Raw genomic sequence first — 19,769 nt, forward strand, 5'->3', positions numbered from 1 at the left:
ACAGATAAAAGGAGTAAAATGTTATATATCTGTGGAAATCAAATATCTTCACGTGTGAAGCCGATCTTATCCACCAATGTTATCAACACCAGCAAAGGTCTAAAAATCAACCAGCTTTTCTTTTCTCCCTTGAGAGGCTTGAGTGGCAAACCAGCCGTCCAGCTCATGTCTGCGCATCTACAGCTAACAATAGTCACTCCATATTGAGCAACATTTATGATAAAAAAAAAAATGATATTGGCCAAAATCGGAATCGGTCAGTTAGGGTTTTTTTAAAAGATCGGTAATCGGCGACCGGCCAGGTGCACCCCTACTTATTATCTGTGATAAAATATTTTGAATTTGAATGTTGACGCATTTACCACAATTTAAGGGGAAGACGGTTGAGCAAAATGACTTTGTAACACAGTTTGGCTTTAAACTTTCGTCAAGCACGGAGATGCGTAGATAAATGAGCATCTGCACTGTCTGGAGATTTGCTCCCATTTGTTGTAGCTGCTTGCTCCACCAGGAGGGGGCGCAGAAAACCAGGAAATCTGTTTTATGATGGAGTTTGCCCTTGAGTTTCTCTTCTCCTATGGAGCATGTTTTAGTGTGACGCTCTGCGCCGTCGCAATGTTTCAAAAGCACAGAAATGTGACAGAGATCAATTCACACAGCACAAAAAGCTTTCCACCGACATGCTGTTATTTGAGTCATTTTAAGAAATCTATATTAATTTGACTCTGAGCAACAAAAGAAATCTGAAGAGACATTGCAAAGAAAAAAATAATTATAATAAGGCCAAATTCAGACAGAAGAAAATTCTATAGATATTATTATCAGGGATTTGTTGTTTTCCCCTCAGTCGTTGCTATGATGAAACATTAGACTGGCATCTTTTTAACGACAAAGTTGATGAAAACAAAAAAAACTCTTATTTCACCTGATAATCATACATTCATGTGCGGTACTAAGACCGCAGCTACAACCGGAACTGGAACTCTGCAGATTTTCAAAAGAATAAATTCGTGGTTGCACATAAGAGCTTTTCAGGATTTTTTTGCCCACACAAAATATTTTAATTTTTTCCAGATACATAATGTTGTTTTGCAAATTAATGAACACAAAGATTTAACCTCTGGTAGCCGCCGGAAACTGAAATTTTAAGTTAACGTCCGTATATGTAAGAGAGTTTGATAGTATTTGTAAGAGTTAGTAAGTTTTGGCCCTTGGGGCCTCCCATAGGGGCCCCATAAGTCTGACGTGGAATGTACGGAGCTTTATGGTTTCCTCCTGTGATGAACAGAATAGGTTTGACCGACCAAACTGGTTTATAGTGGATTTAGTAAAACTGAACTGCTAGTGGCTTTGTGTGACTCGCCCGCCAAAACGGAAGTGATTTTTATTTTTTTATTTTTGTCATTAAGTGGGAGGAGCTAGCTGACACCACGTCCACTCTGTTAATGGAGTCTGCGTTTCATTCTGCCGCAGTCTCTTCTCCACGTGTTTAGACTCAAACACAGTTTATAGTTTTATTTTCTCTCAGTCGTATCAGACCCTGTGTTTAGTAAACAGCTCGCTATGGACGGCGGGAACATTATAGAGACATAGTAACGGGAACATTTCCTCAAGGTGAGTCTCTGACACTAAGGTATCATGTTAGCTAAGAGAGGTGTGGAAGCACGAGCCCGAGCTACAGCTAAGCTACTAAGTTTTAATTAGAAATATTACATAAAATGTCAAATTAGTAAGTTATTTAGTTTCCTGTGGTCTGGCTGATGAAACATCTCACGGTTTAGGTTCCCTCTGTTATGAATCTCATTACTATGTGTTTGAACTGATGGATATTAACATATTTAGGATGAATTAACATCCAAGTTGTTATTTTGTGGATGAAGTCGATAATGTTACGTTTCTAAATTAGCCGAACAGGCGCGCATACAGAAATTACAGTGCATTAATAGGCAGGCCTGCACACCGACAAGTTTAAAACATCCCTGGTGAGATAGCTTTATAATTATAAAATCAGAATTTCCAAATGTTTGAATATTGTATACATTCATGAAAGCATGCATTCATTACAAAAATATCCTAAGTCTTTGAAAACTTCTGGGCCCTGTTAGCCCATTTCAGAAACAATTAACAGGAGCACATGTCTCATCAATGACACGTTCTTTGTTTGATAAAGATGTTAGAGTGATTTGTCAGAACTCATGATATTAAGATTCTTTAGCATTCCTAGCTACAGATAGTCTTTTTACAGTCATACAGTAACTATCTGATTGATCCATCATTAGAACTTCAGTATTACTCTGTCACTTTAAAATGAAGTTTATTCTACAGTTTAGCCTCGTCGTAGTAAAAGCAACAAGGCCTCTCAATGATGGGTGAAACATCTGAACTCTTGGTTCACATCTGGATGTTTCTGATGACGCAACTTTTCTGAAACGTGAAGGCGACAAATTAATGAGCTCTGATATTTTTATCTCATCTCGGGTTCAAAACCGTGGAAACTGTTAAAGCTTGAAGCTGTTGCTCAAATTAAGGCTGTTTTTAAAACTACAAGCAACATGTCTGTGACGTAGACATGGACCCTGATGAGATTCTGACAGTTTGATGATGCTGGGTAAAAATGACAGTTTCAAGATATCATGGTATCCATGGGAACATTTAATAGTTAAGATAGAAATGCAACAGTGTCCTTAACGCTGCAAAACTAATTTAAATGAGTTAATACAAATGGATAAATGTAATCTTAAGTTTTCTATCTCCAGATAGCCCTGTTATAAAAAAAAATGTCCAGATTTAGTTGCTAAGTTATGATTATGGAAGGTTTTTTACTGTTTTTTTCTTCTTTTTTTTTAAATTGATGGAAAAGTCTGAAGCCATCGCAGGAAATTTGCATTTGACTTATCCTGTGTTACAACAAAAGACGAACTGGAAGATGTTAAACAAACGATGTTTTCAGACCATTTGAATAATGGTCAGAGCACCATTATTCAAACCAGGCAGTAAAATCTTAATTAAATGAATACGTTGGGACAGGTTTATTTCAGGCTCCAGCCTCCCATTAAAGTTGGGTTGGGCTCAGACATAATGTCTCAGGACTCGGTCCGGGTCGGGTTGGGTCCGATCGAAACTTTGTTTATATGGAGTCAATTAAGAGAACTGTTCGGTTGGTGGTTTTTATCACTGCGGAGAAAAAGTTAGTTATCTTCATCTGCTTGATTAATGTGTGATGGGGTCTGGATTGTCTGTCCAACTTATTGAATATTAAATGTGACAGAATGTTGATATCAGTTAAAATTGACAGATAAAAGTAGAACGAATAGAGACAAAGTATCTCTGACGGCGTCAGTCAAAATGACGGACAACAGAAAAGTACAAAGTAGTGTGACCTCTGACTCTGTTTTCTCATCCAGGTGACACTTTATGATATTTTGATGTTACTGTTGTGACCTTTCTTGTCTAGGCAAGAAAATAAATGTGTTTTAATGAGAGGATTTCTCATTATAACTAGAAAGTTTCTCACTTGAACTCGCAGTCCTAGATTTTAGACGTTACATGTAAAGTGCGTCGTATAAAATGTTATGAATGTAGGATGATTTCAAAGCCCAAATGTGATCCTTTGAAATCAACTGTATGCTTTTTATTATTTACTTGTGTGAGGAGAAGAGCTGTGCAGGCATGAAACAAACTCCCGTTTAAGGTAAGTATGGGAGGATCTCATCCAGATTTATTAAGGGATCATGTTGATCTTTTTGTCATCTGCTTCATGTAACAACAGAAGCTAACTGGGTCAAAGTTTCTGGTTTTTTTGAGAACAAAAAGCAGGATTAGCTCAGGTTATGTTGTTGCTAGGAGCAGGAAAAGAGACGAGTAAATAACAGGAGAGATTTTCACATTCAATGAATATTCAGCCTGAAATCTCAAGTTGTTTTTTTTCTTTCTTTGAAAATTGAGAGGAAAAACATCTGTACGGTTTATGGGGGGAAAGAGTTAATTCAAATATGGACAGTGAGATTTTGTTCAGCTGACCTTGAGATGGTCAGCTTGAAATCCAGCAGGTCTGTAGGACCCGATGATGTCTGATGCAGGAAGTGGAGTCAGAATAAACAAAATGGAATCCACAATAAAATTACTGGGTGATATTGACGAGAAGGGCAGGATATTCTGTGGGTCCGGGCGATATGGCTATGATTATCCATAATTGTCAATATTGATCATTATAGATTTTTGTTTTAAAAATCTGAAATGCTGCCAGACGTTGCTTTTTCTGCTTTATCCTTAATTTCCTCTCCAGCTGCTTTCCTCACTTTCTCCTCTTACGCCACGATAGTTTTTTTGTGTTTTTCTTTTGTCAAGCGTGGTGGCGAAACACAAAATGCCGCTTCGCAAGTTACTCAACAGGTTGTTGCTCGGTCACCAAATGGCGAGAAACTTAGTTGATTTTACTCATCTTGCGTAACTCACCGTGAGAGGTTGAGCAACTGAAGCCTTTGCCTACATCCCCCAGAATGCTGTGTGGTTCAGAATTGGAAGTTCAGTGACATTTTTGAACGTTCTGTCGGACATATTTTCTATTGATATTGATTAAGTGTCTGTTGCTATAGATGTTATTTAGTTTCTGAGGTGTTTCGGCCACTTCGGCTCCCGTACACGCCGTTTCGCTGGGCTCTCCTCTCCTTTCCACACACACAGAATGAATTAGTCATTCTGGCAAAAATAACTAACTCTGAAACACCAACGTCTTCCCAAGAAAATAAATGAATCACTCAAAGACTTTTATGTCGGCACACAGTTGACCGGAAGATACGACGATTACACGGAAATATGGAGAAGCTCGCTAGCTAGCTGCAGCTGGTTACCTTGTTCTGCTGAACTACAGCAGTTTGTTTGGTTGTGAAACAGAATAACAATAAATGTTGAACTTTTTTCTATTGACTTGTTCATTTTTAGTCATTCACATCATTATTAAATACTGTTTGCGTTCATAAATACCTAAAATGGAATTTAGAAAAATGAAAACAGAGTGAAATTTTGAGGGGGAAAATCTTCATGGATTTCATAGTTTGTCGTATTCTGCTAAAAATACGTAATTAATTCTGCTTTGCTCTGACTACTTTTAGTAAAACAGATAACGTGGGTCAGAAGTGTTTTTTTTTAGAAGGGTCTGGAAGTGTTTTAAGCAGCTTTTAAAGGGGTTGGATGCGTTCAGACTGTCTCCTTTGAGGCTCTTTGTCCTTGAAAGACACAAACAGCTGTTTGTCCGTCCCCCTGGTAGAACAGTGTATCATTAATCCACAGTGGGATTTCTCTGTCATTAGCTCCAGAAGGACAAAGCTTTGGGGAATATTAAAGCCGGAGGCGGCGACTTTCTGCCTTTATGTTTTATTAGAACACCAGCAGTTTTTATCATCTTTGTTTTTCCCTGGTTCATAATTTACGAGCACATTGTAATTAGTTCTACTTGGCTTCGTCAGACATGCTGTGAACTGATGTTATGAGTTCTGAATAACCTTATTTCCTGGTTATTGTTAAAGGAAAGCTACTGTGAGTCACTCTGATTAAACACTCTGGTGTTTTGTGAAGAATCCCAAGGCCATAATGGTGTGTGTGTGTGTTTCTGTGGTGCACTGTGGTGTTTAAGTTACTGAGACATGCATGTTTACTTTACCATGACTGTGACTCATACACTTTTGTTGGTTAGAAACAGGAAAACTGAATGCTGACAAATGAGATGAGAAGAGATGATTTTGTGAAACTCAACCAAATAAAAATCAGGTTGTTGGGTTTTTTGTTTTTGCTTTTTTTCAGCTATGGCTTCCCAGCCGATGTTGTGTGTTCATGAGGAACAACATCAGACTGCTGATGTTGTTTGTTCTGTTCAGCTCAGAGCTAAACCAAAAGTGGTCAGACTGAACTTCAGTGTTTCCAGTGACTGGGCTACAGCTGCCAGCCTCGGGGTGTCGGAGCAAACAGGAAGTTATTGAACCTTCAGTCCGTTTGCTTTTTTAACTGGAGGACATGTTGACTCCTGATGTTAGTGGGATTCTGCTCTGTCGATAAATCCATCAGGTTTTATTTAGAGAGCACTTTTGAATGCAATCGGATGTAATAAAGTGTCTCACAGAGGTTTAAATCAACAAGAAGAAGTTAATGATACTTGATTTGATGATTGGAATAAAATATGATCTGAAATATAGAAAAAACAGACGTAGATGTAGTGGAAAAATTTACATTGTAGGACACAAAACAATTTATTCTGACAATTTGAGAAATGGGTAAAACATAATGTTTAGAAATGCACCGATTGCAGTTTCCTGACTGATACTTATTTTGATCTTCGCCGATGTCAGGTTTTTTTTGGGAGTTTTTTGTTCTTGAAAAAGTTGCTAAGTCGGCAACAGTGGGTTGACAATAATTAACCGCTTATATTCAGATGTGATGCGGTAGGTGGGTCTGTTGGTCAGTCCTCTCTCAGAGGACAGCGGCTGATTTCTCAGACATTTGCAGAGGTGGATAAGATCGGTGGATGAGATCGGTTTTACATGTAAGGCTGAGGCAATTAATTGGGTTAATTATGATGAATTGATTATTGAAATGCCAACTAATTTAGTAATAGATTATTAACTGGACAAGAAAAGGACATTTGCTGAAAGAGGAATGTATTCAGAGCAGTAGGTGAGCCAAAACTGTATAAGATATCAAATAAAAGCCGTTGTCTGTGAATCTGTTCTACCCAGAAGTCCTCAAGAGGCAGTTTTAGCTTCACATGGTTCAAATTCTGTTTTTAAAAAATCTCCTATTAAGCACCTTTTGCTATGTAATTATTAATCAGTGAATCCAACAAATTGTCAACAGATCATTCCTACACTGTATTGATGTTAAGCCTAGCAGAACATTCTGAGCTTTTCACATGTTAGACGTATTTTATAGCTGCTGACTCATCCAACCAATCAAGCGTTCACTAAAGGAATGCTGTTACTGCATTTTAGGCAATAAAACACTCCTTTTCTTATTTAAAAGAAGGAGTGGAATGATTTTTTTTATGTCTGCTATTATTGCATCAACTAAGCTTAACTGGTTAAATGATGAATCTGCAGAATGTGCCATTAAAAAAAAAAATCTAATTAAAGAAATTGAGGTCAAATTTACCAGTTCACCCCTAATGATGTTGCATTTTATTTATGAAATCTTCAGTAAAAAAGGCATTAAAATCACATGAATGAAGCAAGACCAAATAAATGTAAAAAAAAACCCAATCTATAACATGATGAGTTAAGTACCAGAAATAATGTGTTAAAAAATTTGGGTGCACCGACGAAAAAACGTTGGTGTATAGCAGAATGTAACTGACCCGAAAACATCTTGATAACTTTATTACTAAGTAACTAAATATGCAAGTACTTTTGTTTTTTTACAAACATTCAGAGGTAATAGATTTCAACCTTGAAATCTATAAATACTTTGTTACGATATTCAGCATCTCACAGGATCGTGATGTTTGTCTTTATTTCTCTGGTTTCAGCAGAAACTCCAAACGTCACTATGAAAGGCCGAACCGACACGCCACAAGACCGGTGAGTGAAACCGTCGCTTCCTCTTATTCATAAAACCAACATGGAGTCTGTTGCTGAAACTTCTGCTTTTACATCCATCTTTCTCTCTTCTGTCTTTCTGTCCCCCTTTCCTCCCGTAATCCCTAGGTTCTGCTTGGTGGGAATCTTTTTCTTCATTCTAGGCCTGGGAACGCTGCTGCCATGGAATTTCTTCATGACTGCCTCACTGGTAAGAAGAAGAAGTGAAACGGTTTCCATAGCGATGCTATATTTGACAGAATGTGAAAAGAAGGATGTGGGTCCATCAGCGCTTTACTTAGAGAAGATGGAAGGAGGGGGATCTTAGAACAGGAAATGGGTTTTAAAGCAAGCAGTAAATGACTCTGTCCTCAATCAGACCAAAAATGATTATTATCAGCATTATCCTACAAGTTCTGCATCAGGAAACAGGCTGTCAGGAGTCGAGTTTAGAAAACAAATCAGCAGCAGAGACTCTAAAAGTCAAACAGTAGCCGTTAATGACTGGAAAGAACGAGAGGCTGGTTACATTTTAACCGATGATGACAACGTTGCCATAACTGCTATCAAACGTTTCGTCTGACTGCTGCAGACAAACGCAACACACGGCTTTGGAAAATGACTCGTACGACACAAGAGGCGTTTCTGGTTACATTAAAGAGGTTTTTTTTTCTTTCTTTTTTTAGCAGATCTCGAACAAAATGTCTCGATCAAAATGAGTCAGAACAAAACACAGTCTCTGTTGACGACGTGCTGCATGATGAAGGGGAAGGGAAGAGAGAGCATGCTTTTCTTTCTTTTTTACCAATGCAAACTGAAAGGAGTAATGAGCGTCTTTTGCTAACCCAGAATAACCCGAAATAATATCCAGTTCCAACCTTTCAGTTTTACCTTATTAAAATGGTTAAAAGTTCACATGGATAAGTTAATTATTAATTGATTAGAGAACATCACAACTAGTTAGCCTGTCTTAACAGTGATGAGACTTTTATACAGCAGCAGTCTTTGGTCAGAGGCTCCTTTACATTCACTGCAACACTGACTGCTTGTGGACATCCTTCCATCCACAATGACTCTTTGAATATACTTGGATGATTTGAGTTGGATTTGATTTCCTGTCGGGATCAATAAAGTATTTTTGAATAGAATACTGGAGGAAAACCTGCTTAAAAAATGTATGTTTTTGGATCAGAGCTTCACCTTCCAGCAGCAGAACGACTCTAAACGTTAAGCCAGAGGTACAACAGAATGATGTAGATCAAAGCACACCCGTATGTTGGAGCGGCCTAGTAAAAGCCCAGCTCTGTTTCCACGTGTCGAGTATAAATAGATGGGTCTGATTTGACTCCTGCTCTCTGTTGGCAGTACTTCCAAAGCCGCCTCAACAACACGGAGCTGACGAACGGGACGGCGGTCACCAAGGAGTATCACTTCAACAACTGGATGACCTTTCTGTCCCAGCTGCCCCTGCTGGTCTTCACCCTGCTCAACTCCTTCATGTACCAGAGGTCAGTGCTTACAGGCGGCGCCGCCCTGGTGGTAACCTGTCGGTCCCAGTGCGACCCCGATCACCAAAAATGTTTTCCGTTCCAGGATATCGGAGGCCATCCGCATCGCAGGCAGCCTCGTCTTCATCCTGCTGCTCTTCATCCTCACCGCAGTCCTGGTGAAAGTGGACATGCATCAGGATCTCTTCTTCTCCGTCACCATGGCGATCATCTGGTTCATCAACTGTGAGTTTCTTTGTCTGGAGGCTGTCTAGAAGCAGCAGTTTTTTGTTTTTGTACACGTTGTGACGGTGCTGCTGGTCCGCAGCGTTCGGCGCCGTGCTGCAGGGCAGCCTGTTCGGCCTGGTCGGCCTGCTGCCGCAGAACTACAGCGCCGTCTTCATGAGCGGCCAGGGCCTCGCCGGGACCTTCGCCGCCATCGCCATGCTGCTCACCACAGCCAGTGAGCCGCCCCCCCACACACACACAAACGCATCGCACCGCACCACTCTGTTGCCTAGCAATGTAGTAAAGCCGCTATAAACGGGTGCCTGAAATCCTTGAAAGTGCTTGCATTTCATGTAGGTGTTTTCAAGGGTTTACAGTTGCAACCTGATATTTTCACACACAAATAGACGTTTTTTTTCACACCTTCTGAAGTTAAATCAGACTAAACATTTCCTGTTTCACACTGCAAAAGCACAAAATCTTACCAAGTACTTCCAGTCTAGTTTCTAGTATAAAAATATTTTAATACACTTGAAATAAGACAAAACTATCTCATAAGTAACAATACTTAATAGTCAATAATTCTTTAATATTGATCAAAAGAACTATTTATAAGTCATATAATCTACCAGTGGAACTAGACATTTTAAATTATAAGAAAAATGACTTGTTCCACTGGCAGATGGAGCCTTGGCGAAAATTCAAACTGGGAGACTCGACCAGCTTCACCACATCATTCAATCACTACGCCCGACCGCAGCCAATCCGGACCGGAGCTTCACGCCGCTTCAGCCAATCGTTGTCCAAAGACACCTTCAAAAGTCCAAGCTACCCTGTGGTCTTCCTGCTCGTCAGCTGTGCTTCGACCCACCTCCTCCCCATCTCCACCTTCACCATGAGGGTCGTCCTCCAGGATCCCTTGTGCTCTCCCTCTCCAAGCTCCGCTCCACCACCAGTTTCGTTCCCGGGGGGAAGACTATCCCGAGCTCGCCGAGCAGACCGCCTGCTCACGGCGATCCTCGGCTCACGGTCTTCTGCTGGAACCGAGCGCCAAAGAGATTGTACCATTAAATCTTTTTTTTACTGCTATTTTCTTCTCTGTGTGAGTCTCTCCAGATTGAAATGTCTATATTTTAAAAAAATCAATTAAAAATAATGAATTAATTATTGAATTAAATCAAGCTCCTATAGCTTGCTGAAATGTTACTTGTAAGTTAGTTTTGTCTTGTTTCAAGTGAACTAAGATGGTTCCTCTAAGAACCAGGCCACAAATACATGGTAAGAGTTTTTATGTTTTTTGTCAAATTGTGTTTTCTGCTCGAACCAGTCAGGTTTACAGGGTGTTTGTAAGAGAGACATACATTTTTCTATATATATATTTTAGTTTACCTTACCTCTGCTGTAGAACATAGAATACTCACAAGACATTTTTGATATCTAATAAATGATATTGCATAATAGTGAACTGAAACTGTCTTTTTTTCTTTTAGTTCATTTGTATTGTTTTCATCTCCAACGTTTGAAAACTTGCCTTGAAAATGCATGAAAGTTGCTGTGGGGAAAAGCCTGTGAACCCTGATTAACATCGGTTCATTTCCAAGGACGCATTTCATGCCGAGTCTCGTTCTGTTCCCCGTTGTGACGCAGGTGATGCAGACTCTGAATCTGCAGCCTTGGGTTATTTTATCACGCCATGTGTGGGAACTCTGCTCACCCTGTTGAGCTACCTGCTGCTGCCACACACGGTCAGTACGACACTCAGACTGCAGCCTTTAAGTTGTCATTTTCCGACAGTAAAAGCTGCTTCGTCTGCCTGAGAACCTGCGTAGATTAATTCAGCTCTGCCGTGTTTTTATAGTGCTGTCTGGACTTGTTTGAAATTCCATTGTTGTTGTTTCTCTGCAGGAGTTTGCTCAGTTTTACCTGAACAGAAGCAGCAAGTATGAAGAAGGCACAACGGACAAGCTGCTGACTGGTGAGACTTTGTTTAGGACGATAAATGTGCTTCACAGTGTGACTGAATCAAATCAATTAGCTGGAATATTATCTCATTAGGTTTGTTGACTCTCCGCTTATCCAGTTAAAAGCCAGACAAAGACGGCTCTGTTAGTTGTCACACACACTCACTCATTCACACACTCACATTTTCCGTCCTGCTTCGAGCCCTGAGGTGCCTCCACTGATGAATTAGACACAGGAAATAAAGGATATGATAAACCCAACTGGTATGGAAGATAACAGAACTTTTTCCACATTTTGTCTCCTTACAACCATAAACTTGAATATATTTTAGTGACATTTTATGAGCCAGACCATAAGTGAAGTGGAAGGAAAACTTCACTTTTTTCTTTTTTTTTTCCAAATTAATACCTCAAAAGTAAAGTGTGTGTATTTTTGTTCAGCTGGCTGAGTCAGTGTTTTGGAGAATTATGATGTTTTCGTACCTGATGGTTGACGGGGAACAAAATTGCAACATTTGTCACACATTCTGCTGGTGTGGTTTTCTTTCACGCCAACAAAAAGGTTTGAAAAACTTGTTCATCTTCTCGCCTGTGGTGGCGCTGCACCAAAAACCACTGAAAGAAATGACATGAAAACCTCTGAAGAAGACATTTAGCGCAACTCTCTTCTTCATAAAATGAAGTGGTGTCAGATTTTAGTAGTTGTAGGATTTCTCTCTTGTGTTTGGTAAAAACAAACAAACTGGGAGCCATTTTTCCTGCTAGCGCTAAATTAGCATGTTTGTCTTGGTTGTAATTACCCAGAATGCCCTGCGCTGTAGTCCAACTCCTGCTTTTATAAGTGGACTACTTGGCGTTCGCATATGCATTCGAACTGCACCAGAGTTCACTTCAACCAAACTGAGACCTAGATTTGTATTTTTTAGCGTTTTTCAGAGTTCAGTTACTCGTTCACAAACCGGACGTTTTAGACAAACGGACTGGAGTTGGACTGAAGCGGACAGACAGAACTGGTGTGAATGCGCTGTTAGTTACAGCTGTAAGCAGAACGAAATCTTGACCAGAATGCTCTGAACTGCAGATGGAACCTCTCTGGAGAACGGGAAGCTGAATGGCCACGCTAACGGCACGGTGGCCACCGTAGCCCTCAGCAGCAGCAGCAGTCGGGACGAGGCCAAGCTGGAAACCAGTCCAGACAGGAGCGAGCAGACCGACAGCTCTGCAGAAAAAGCCTCGGTGTTGGAGGTGTTGAAAAAGGTACGGGATGAAATTCTGGGAACCTCCCGTTTTCTCTTTGCTGCTTCATCAAACGTACAAACCGTTTCATTTCTTTACGTCTCAGATTTGGGTGATGGCGTTCTGCGTGACGTTTGCGTTCACCGTCACGCTGTCCGTATTCCCCGCCGTCACTGTCGATGTCCGAACAGCATTCCCAAATGGAAAATGGCGTAAGAATGAGCAGCGCTGATTCAGAGAAGATCTGCGTTCAACATGGAGCCGGTTTATTGTCGTTTGCCTCCCTTAAATTGTCTCTCCTCTCTCAGGACACTACTTCATCGGGGTGTGTTGCTTCCTGGTCTTCAACATTAGCGACTGGTTTGGCCGGACCATCACTACATGGATACGCTGGGTGAGCCTAGGGCTGAAACGATTCCTCGAGTGATTCGAGTACCTCGATTACTTAAATTCCTCGAGGAAAACTTGCCTGCCTCGAAGCTTTGATAAGTTGTGTCTTGTTATTTAATGCACCGTGTTCCGGCCGGGTCGTTACTTGCGTTGCGCAGCGCTCTCGCTTCCGCCTGAGTTGTTGACGGAAGCTAAGCGTTGGCAGCATAACGTCCAGGGACCAATAAACATCCTTAAAAAGACGGGAGCGAAGCCTGGAGTACGGCAGCTTTTCTCCTCCCGGAGCTGCTGGTTCAGAGCGAACGGCGGGGACTTTTGTCCTAAATGTCCTTATAAGGTGTTTAGACACATATTGGTGGGGGCAGTTCTTTTTTTTTTTTTTTTTTTTTTTTTTGTCTGTACAGTGTGCTAAAAGAGAAGAATGTCGCTGTAAATAGCATTCAAACCCCATGCAAATGCTAACAGCTCATCGGTTTCTATTTTTAGCTTACTGACAGTTTATATTCCTACGAACACAACATGACCTCAACCAATCAGGGAACCTTAACCGACGTGTTGCTCAGTCTTAGCGTGACGATTGATGTGAGAGTGAATTTAGGAGAACAACAGTTCCATCATAACTTCCTACCTGTACATTTAAAGAGAAGCAGCAAAGGAGGCTTATTATTATTATTACTATTATTATTATTATTATTATTATTATTATTATTATTAGCACAGCTAGCTAGCAACTGATGATGTCATCCAGGACTTGTGACCTTGGATTATAACCTCTGGTGCCTGGAAGTTGAGCTACTAGTTGGTCATGAAATATAGCAACAGTCTCTTCATGTTCAATGCAAGAACACATTCCAACTGGAGAATCTTCCTCCTCACAGCATCATCATCATCCACAGTAACTCTTAGAACAGGGGTGTCAAACTCAATTTCACCAAGGGCCACTTCAGCATATTGGCCACCCTCAAAGGGCCACATTGACGGTATAAATCAGGAATGCCCAAGTGCAGTCCTCCAGACTGCAACTTTTAGATGCGTCCCTGCTAAAACATACCCCAGACAAAAAGTTGACTTCCCTCATTAGCAGCAACTCAGTTCTGTAGAGGCCTATGAATGAGTTTATGATCCAGGTGTGTTAGAGAAAGAACGCATCTAAAGTTGCAGAGTGATAGGTCTGGAAAACTAGACTTGGGCAACCCTAGCATAAATGTATTAAAATACAATGTTAAAAATAAATTAAACAACACCTCATTGTTAAATGACTGATTTTATGTATTCAAGTTTTAAATATTACATTTGCATGGATGCAAAATTACTGCTCAGTTTAAAAATATGCTCAGTATTTTTAAACTGCTCAGCTAAACTTCGCTCTTTAGCTTGTTGATGTTTCAGTTTTATTCCCTGGGAAAATTCATCTTTGTCTGCTTTAAAGATAAGCAGACAAAGAATAAAAACAAGTTTTGATATTAACTCTCAATGTGTTCATTCACAAAACTTTTTCGTTATTTCTTACACAACGAACATGTATGTCACATAAGAACAAAACAATGAGGTGATGTTGCCTGTCCTTGAACACAAAGCTGATCCTCTTCACCCTGTCACCAACTCACACACATCCTCATTGTGTTGTGTTGTGTAAATAAACACAAAACAAGCAAAATCAATAAACTATATGCATATTCCAGTATACTGAGTTTTGGTTTTACATTCATTCTATTTAAATTTAGTTTGTTCGTGCTTACCAATGTTTTCCCCTGGTCAGTTCGTCGATGTCTGGTTTTAGTTCTATTCTGTGGAAATCCGCAAAATGGCGTGTAGGTTTTCGTCAGTAATGCGCGATCTGTGCTTGGTCTTGTTTAAATTCATTATTGAAAACATCTGTTCGCTCAGACAGGTGCTTCCAAACGTGGACAAAACACGAGCTGCATGGAGTCGAAGCTGTGGCATCAAATCAGAGGGCAGGAGACGGTAAAAGTCCTCGATTGAAACGTCACGGAACTTCGCTCTTTAGCTTGTTAGCTTGTCGATGTTTCAGTTTTATTCGCTGGGAAAATTAATAATCAGCTTGAGGTGATTCTGCTGCACTCTAGTGGCGAGAAGCCGTAATGTTGGCTGGTAAGAATCTGAAGCCATTATGGGAGATGTAGTTTCTAGTCAATTCGTGCTCAAAACCTATTTTAAGTCAATCAATAGGGCTGTAAAACGGTGGTGGGGGGGAGAGGGCCACATAAAATGACGTAGCGGGCCACATGTGGCCCGCGGGCCTTGAGTTTGACACATGTGTCTTAGAAGATACTTCTTGACATGAGTTATGACAATATTTAATATTTAATTTGTCAGTTTTTAGAGAGTTTAAAATTTGGACTCTCAATAATTTATCCAGCTTTAGCCACAATTTTTTCCTCCCGTTCTCTTTATAAATTCAAACACGATGCTAGAAAGACAAACATGTAGAATATGCATCACATGTTCCAGCGTGTTTGTAGAATTTCATCCTCATTTGTGTGAACAACACGAAGGAAAATGATGAATAATTATTAGTTCTAACAAATGTGAATCAGAAAAGTGCACATATTTAATACAGTTCCATCCAACCCAGGTGGGAGGATTATATGTGAATTGAACGTTTCGCCACTGTGGGCGCAGTTGGTAGCACTGTTGCCTTGCAGCAAGAAGGTCCTGGGTTCGATTCCCGGCCAGGGTCTTTCTGCATGGAGTTTGCATGTTCTCCCTGTGCATGCGTGGGTTCTCTCCTGGTACTCCGGCTTCCTCCCACAGTCCAAAAACATGACTGTCAGGTTAATTGGTTTCTCTAAATTCTCCCTAGGTGTGAGTGTGTGTGCATGATTGTTTGTCCTGTATGTCTCTGTGTTGCCCTGCGACAGACTGGTAACCTGTCCAGGGTGAACCCCGCCTCTCGCCCGGAACGTAGCTGGAGATGGGCACCAGCAACCCTCCCGACCCCATTAGGGACAAGGGTGAACAGAAAATGGATGGATGGATGGATTGAACGTTTCCTCTCTCCCTCCTCCCCTGCAGCCTGGTAAAGAGTCTCGTGTGTTCCCGGCCCTGGTGGTCTCCAGGGTGATCTTCATCCCCCTGCTGATGCTCTGTAACGTCCAGCAGCGCTCCCACCTGCCCGTCATCTTCTCCCACGACGCCGCCTTCACCCTCATCATGATTCTCTTCTCCGTGTCCAGCGGTTACTCCGTGTGCCTCTCCATGTCCTACGCGCCGCAGTGAGTACACCGCAGCAGGCGGCTGACCTCTGACCCCTGGACTCTGTCCCCACAGGTTCACAACTCCGCCACCATCATTCTTCGTCTTGTTCTGATCTCACCTGTTCTGGAATTTAGTTATTGCATCACCTAAAAAAAAAACAACATTTGAACTTTAGACAGTCAGACTGGTTCTGTGTGTGTGATTCTATTCATTGTGTTGGTCTGACTCATCAGGTCTTTGTGTGACTTGGGAAGGTTGCAGCTAATTCATGATTTAACAATTTATCTTTAGTGACTGGCGGCTAAAATCATCTGGTTTTGTGGCGTCTCTCCAGACTGGTGGAGCCTAAAGATGCAGAGACTGCAGGAGCCCTGATGACCTTCTTCCTGGCCCTGGGTCTGTCCATCGGGGCCGCCCTGTCCTTTCTCCTCAGGAGTCTGGTGTAGTTCCCATAGAAACGGCACGGTAAAGCACCTCCACACTCCTTGAAGGAGAGGTTCTCAGTTTGTCTAAAAACACATCCAATATTAGTTTTCATGTTAAGTTAAACTGGTTTCTGTTCAGCATGTCGTTCCAGTGGAACAGAGAAACATTTCAGGACTTTGAGTCCAGAACAATCCGTACATCATTCTGAAACCACGTCAGTTTTCTGGGTTTTCGTCGCTTCACAGTGTTTGTTTTAAGACAAATATTTTTGTATTTTTTTTATTTGTACATTGTTGTTTTGTAATGATTCGAACAGGAAGTAACGCTGAATGAACCAGGTACTAAAGCAGGATTTCTAAGCACAAGCTAATTTGATGGTAAATACTGCCATCTGGTGGCTAACGTGTGTATTGTCGGTTTAAAGACATCTTGAGACATTGAGTAATCAGTACCATGATTGTTTATCTCTGATTTTATTTCCTCATCACTTTTACTGGTGAGGTGCCTTTTTTTTTAGTGTGTTTCAACTTTCTTTCCCAGCCTGCAGCTTCACCTGAACTCCATGTGATCAGCTGCTCTGCTTATTTCCTGATTAAAGACCAAGCAGCAGAGGCTTCCTACGCATTTAGTTTCAAACTGTCATTCTTTTAAATAAATTTTAAAAAAGCAACCCAGCACAACAGTATTTCCGTACTCAAATTCCCCAATTTTACTTATTTATTTATTTAACATTTAAGTCTAAAATCTGAACTTTTTAGCTGCTTAGCCAACGTTTGGGTTTTATCTCTAGATAAAATCCAAACGTTCCACATCTGAAAAGAAAAAAGATGCTGGAATCTGTTTTCGGTTTCTCTTAAAAGTATTGAAAATAAAATATTTTTTTTAACCTTTGGGACGACCCGGTTTTCAGTCGGAGTAAAAAGAACTCTGGTTTTATTTTTCCAGTCCTGAGTTGTTTAATCGGAAGATGAACTCTGTGTGTTTTACAGTGTGTGCTGCTTCATGAGGTTTTACTTCTCATTTTGACACCACCGGAGTGTTTTTGTTTGTTTACCACTAAAGATCATTTTCAGCGCGTTTATGTTCCTGTTTATGTCGACAATGTGGCAGCTGTTGCTTCAACACGTTTTCTTTACAATGGGATCAAAAAAAACCTTGAAAGTGTTTGATTTTGGTGTTTTTTTATTTTATTTTTTTTTTTTGCTGGACTTCCATCTACTGTAAAACGGACCAACAACACAGTGAGGAGACGGCAGAACTTCACTGCAGTTAGACGAAGACTAATGCATGAAATCCAGTTCCATCAGAACCAATAAGGTTCTGATGGAACTGGACTCAAATGTTCTGGGGGAGTTTAAGATTCTGTGGCCTTAACGCGCGGCCCGGTATGTTCCGGTTCCCACTTTGGCGATGACATGAAACTGTACAAGCAAAATGTGTTTTGTATACCATCAGTATCCATAGCAACAGACTGCGTCCTCATGTTTTCAGTTCCGACCGAATGACCATGTAGTGATCCGCTGTGCCGTTCACAGTAGAAACCAGTTCCAGCAAAGGGAATCTTTTTTTTCATTGTTCCTGTCAATAAATGAATCCCAACAGTTCTGTGACGTCTGCTGGTTTATAAACAATTAGAGTGAAATAGTACAAATTAAAATCTTAAAGGAAAATATTTGCTCTACTTAAGTCGTGTTGATTTTCATCAAAAACCAGACGGTGCGTCATAATTTTTTTAAATTTTTTTTTAGTAGTATTTTTATTAAAATTGGCTAAATGCATTAAATGTTTTCAGAGTGTTAACCAAATCCTGCTCTTATTGCTGAGGGAAGATTAAATGTTTTCTAGATTTTTCTAATTTGCACATCTGTGGAAGTCCATTTCTGCCATGAAAGGAAAGTCATAATTTTAACATCCAAAATCATAATTATGAGACGGTCACACTGTTTCTCTACGGCATCTTATCGTTCTGACTTTAAATCGTGAAATTAGAACTTCCTGTTGGACGTTTATTTTTTTTCTTTTATGGCAGAAATGGCCTTCCATACAAAACACTTTAAATTTTGGAGTTGGGATTCACACACTCCTTTCCTACACAAGATAACTTTAACTAGTATTTTATTGAAAATTTAACTAGCCAAAAACAGGGAAAATGACTCATAATATTGCATGCCTGCATAATGTGGCACAAAAATGTATTTTCTAAAAGATGTTATTTTATTAATGCCTTTGAGTACTTTTGACAAGGTTTGGACGCCTCTGCACTAAGAATGAAGTCTATTAGAAAATGAAAAACCTAATTTACATTAATTACACACTGATCTTATGAATGTAGATTTTTTATTTTGATCCATAAAACTAATGAAAACCCAAAACTCACTTCATGTTAGAATATCGCGAGACTAATAATACAGAAAAGTTCCAGTCTACATAGGTGACAGGAAAAACTGCAGACTTGACAGTCGAGCGTATTAATGGAAGATTGAGTGAAAGGAAAAAATATATATTTTTGAAGTGCACAACCCTTCAAAATATGTTTTGAAGTCATTGTGAGATGATTGTGAGACTTATTGAGCTCTGTAACTCCATGTCGCCTAGGTTACCAATCTGAATGTGATTTAAACTTGGGTGTAAATAGGCCTTTTGCAACAAAGAAATCAATCGTGTGATAAATGAAAATGATCGACCTCATTTCAATTTATCGGTTTTATTGTTTCTTCCTTTTTCTCAATAACACTGAATGAAAAGACTCAACTCTAATTCTCTCCTCTGATCCTCCCTTCCTCATTTCCTTAGCATAATGGAGGAGTGAACTATTGCATCAGGTAGTTGGATTTGCCCATCTTTATCTCATTCTAATGATTATTGAAGGGCAATATAATACACAGACTTCATAATCTACACTCCTGTGGTTGAATGTAATTTTTATTTTCACTTTGGTTTTATGTTGTGTTCAGTTTTTATTCGGGTGGATTTTTTTTTTTTGTTTTTGGATGTTTTAACTGTCAAATGTTCTTTTGAAAATAAAGTATTTCTTTTTGTCAGAATGTTCTTGCATTATTATATTACTACCATTACATGAGTTTGAAAACAACAATATCATTTATCACAATAATTAATCGCTTATTAAATTTTATCGTGACAGGCCTCGGCGTAAAGCCTTTGGTTAGTTGGGTTTAAAATGCAGAACTCACTGATCACTGGTTCAGATAAACTTATTTGTAATTTAAAACTGAAACCTCGACATGTGAGCGGAACAGCCT

At 40.0% G+C, this 19,769-nt stretch overlaps 1 protein-coding gene across 2 annotated transcripts; it reads left to right on the forward strand.

The window, feature by feature from the left end:
• The first annotated feature begins 1,347 nt into the window (after positions 1 to 1,347).
• Positions 1,348 to 18,113, forward strand: slc29a2 (solute carrier family 29 member 2). 2 transcript variants are annotated; one of them, XM_023345846.1, is made up of 13 exons: positions 1,348 to 1,614; positions 7,517 to 7,565; positions 7,692 to 7,773; positions 8,928 to 9,070; positions 9,156 to 9,295; positions 9,378 to 9,512; positions 10,925 to 11,022; positions 11,183 to 11,252; positions 12,320 to 12,495; positions 12,581 to 12,686; positions 12,783 to 12,868; positions 15,901 to 16,100; positions 16,418 to 16,529. In XM_023345846.1, exons 2-13 carry the CDS (start codon positions 7,534 to 7,536, stop codon positions 16,527 to 16,529), a joined length of 1,380 nt encoding a protein of 459 aa, XP_023201614.1. In that variant the 5' UTR covers positions 1,348 to 1,614; positions 7,517 to 7,533. The 2 variants fall into 2 exon arrangements, with proteins under 2 accessions (XP_023201614.1, XP_023201613.1); XM_023345845.1 differs by having other exon boundaries at positions 1,355 to 1,614; positions 7,514 to 7,565; positions 16,418 to 18,113.
• Positions 18,114 to 19,769: the final 1,656 nt, after the last annotated feature.

The sequence above is a fragment of the Xiphophorus maculatus genome, chromosome 14 (assembly GCF_002775205.1).
Source record: "Xiphophorus maculatus strain JP 163 A chromosome 14, X_maculatus-5.0-male, whole genome shotgun sequence".
NCBI classification, from domain to species: domain Eukaryota; kingdom Metazoa; phylum Chordata; class Actinopteri; order Cyprinodontiformes; family Poeciliidae; genus Xiphophorus; species Xiphophorus maculatus.

What these genes read in the sequence shown, in the direction of transcription:
- slc29a2 (XM_023345846.1), top strand. Translation starts at nt 7,534, where the DNA reads ATGAAAGGCCGAACCGACACGCCACAAGACCG. An exon ending in GATCATCTGGTTCATCAACT is followed by an intron (nt 9,296 to 9,377) that starts GTGAGTTTCTTT and finishes GCTGGTCCGCAG; the next exon opens with CGTTCGGCGCCGTGCTGCAG. An exon ending in TGTTGGAGGTGTTGAAAAAG is followed by an intron (nt 12,496 to 12,580) that starts GTACGGGATGAA and finishes TTTACGTCTCAG; the next exon opens with ATTTGGGTGATGGCGTTCTG.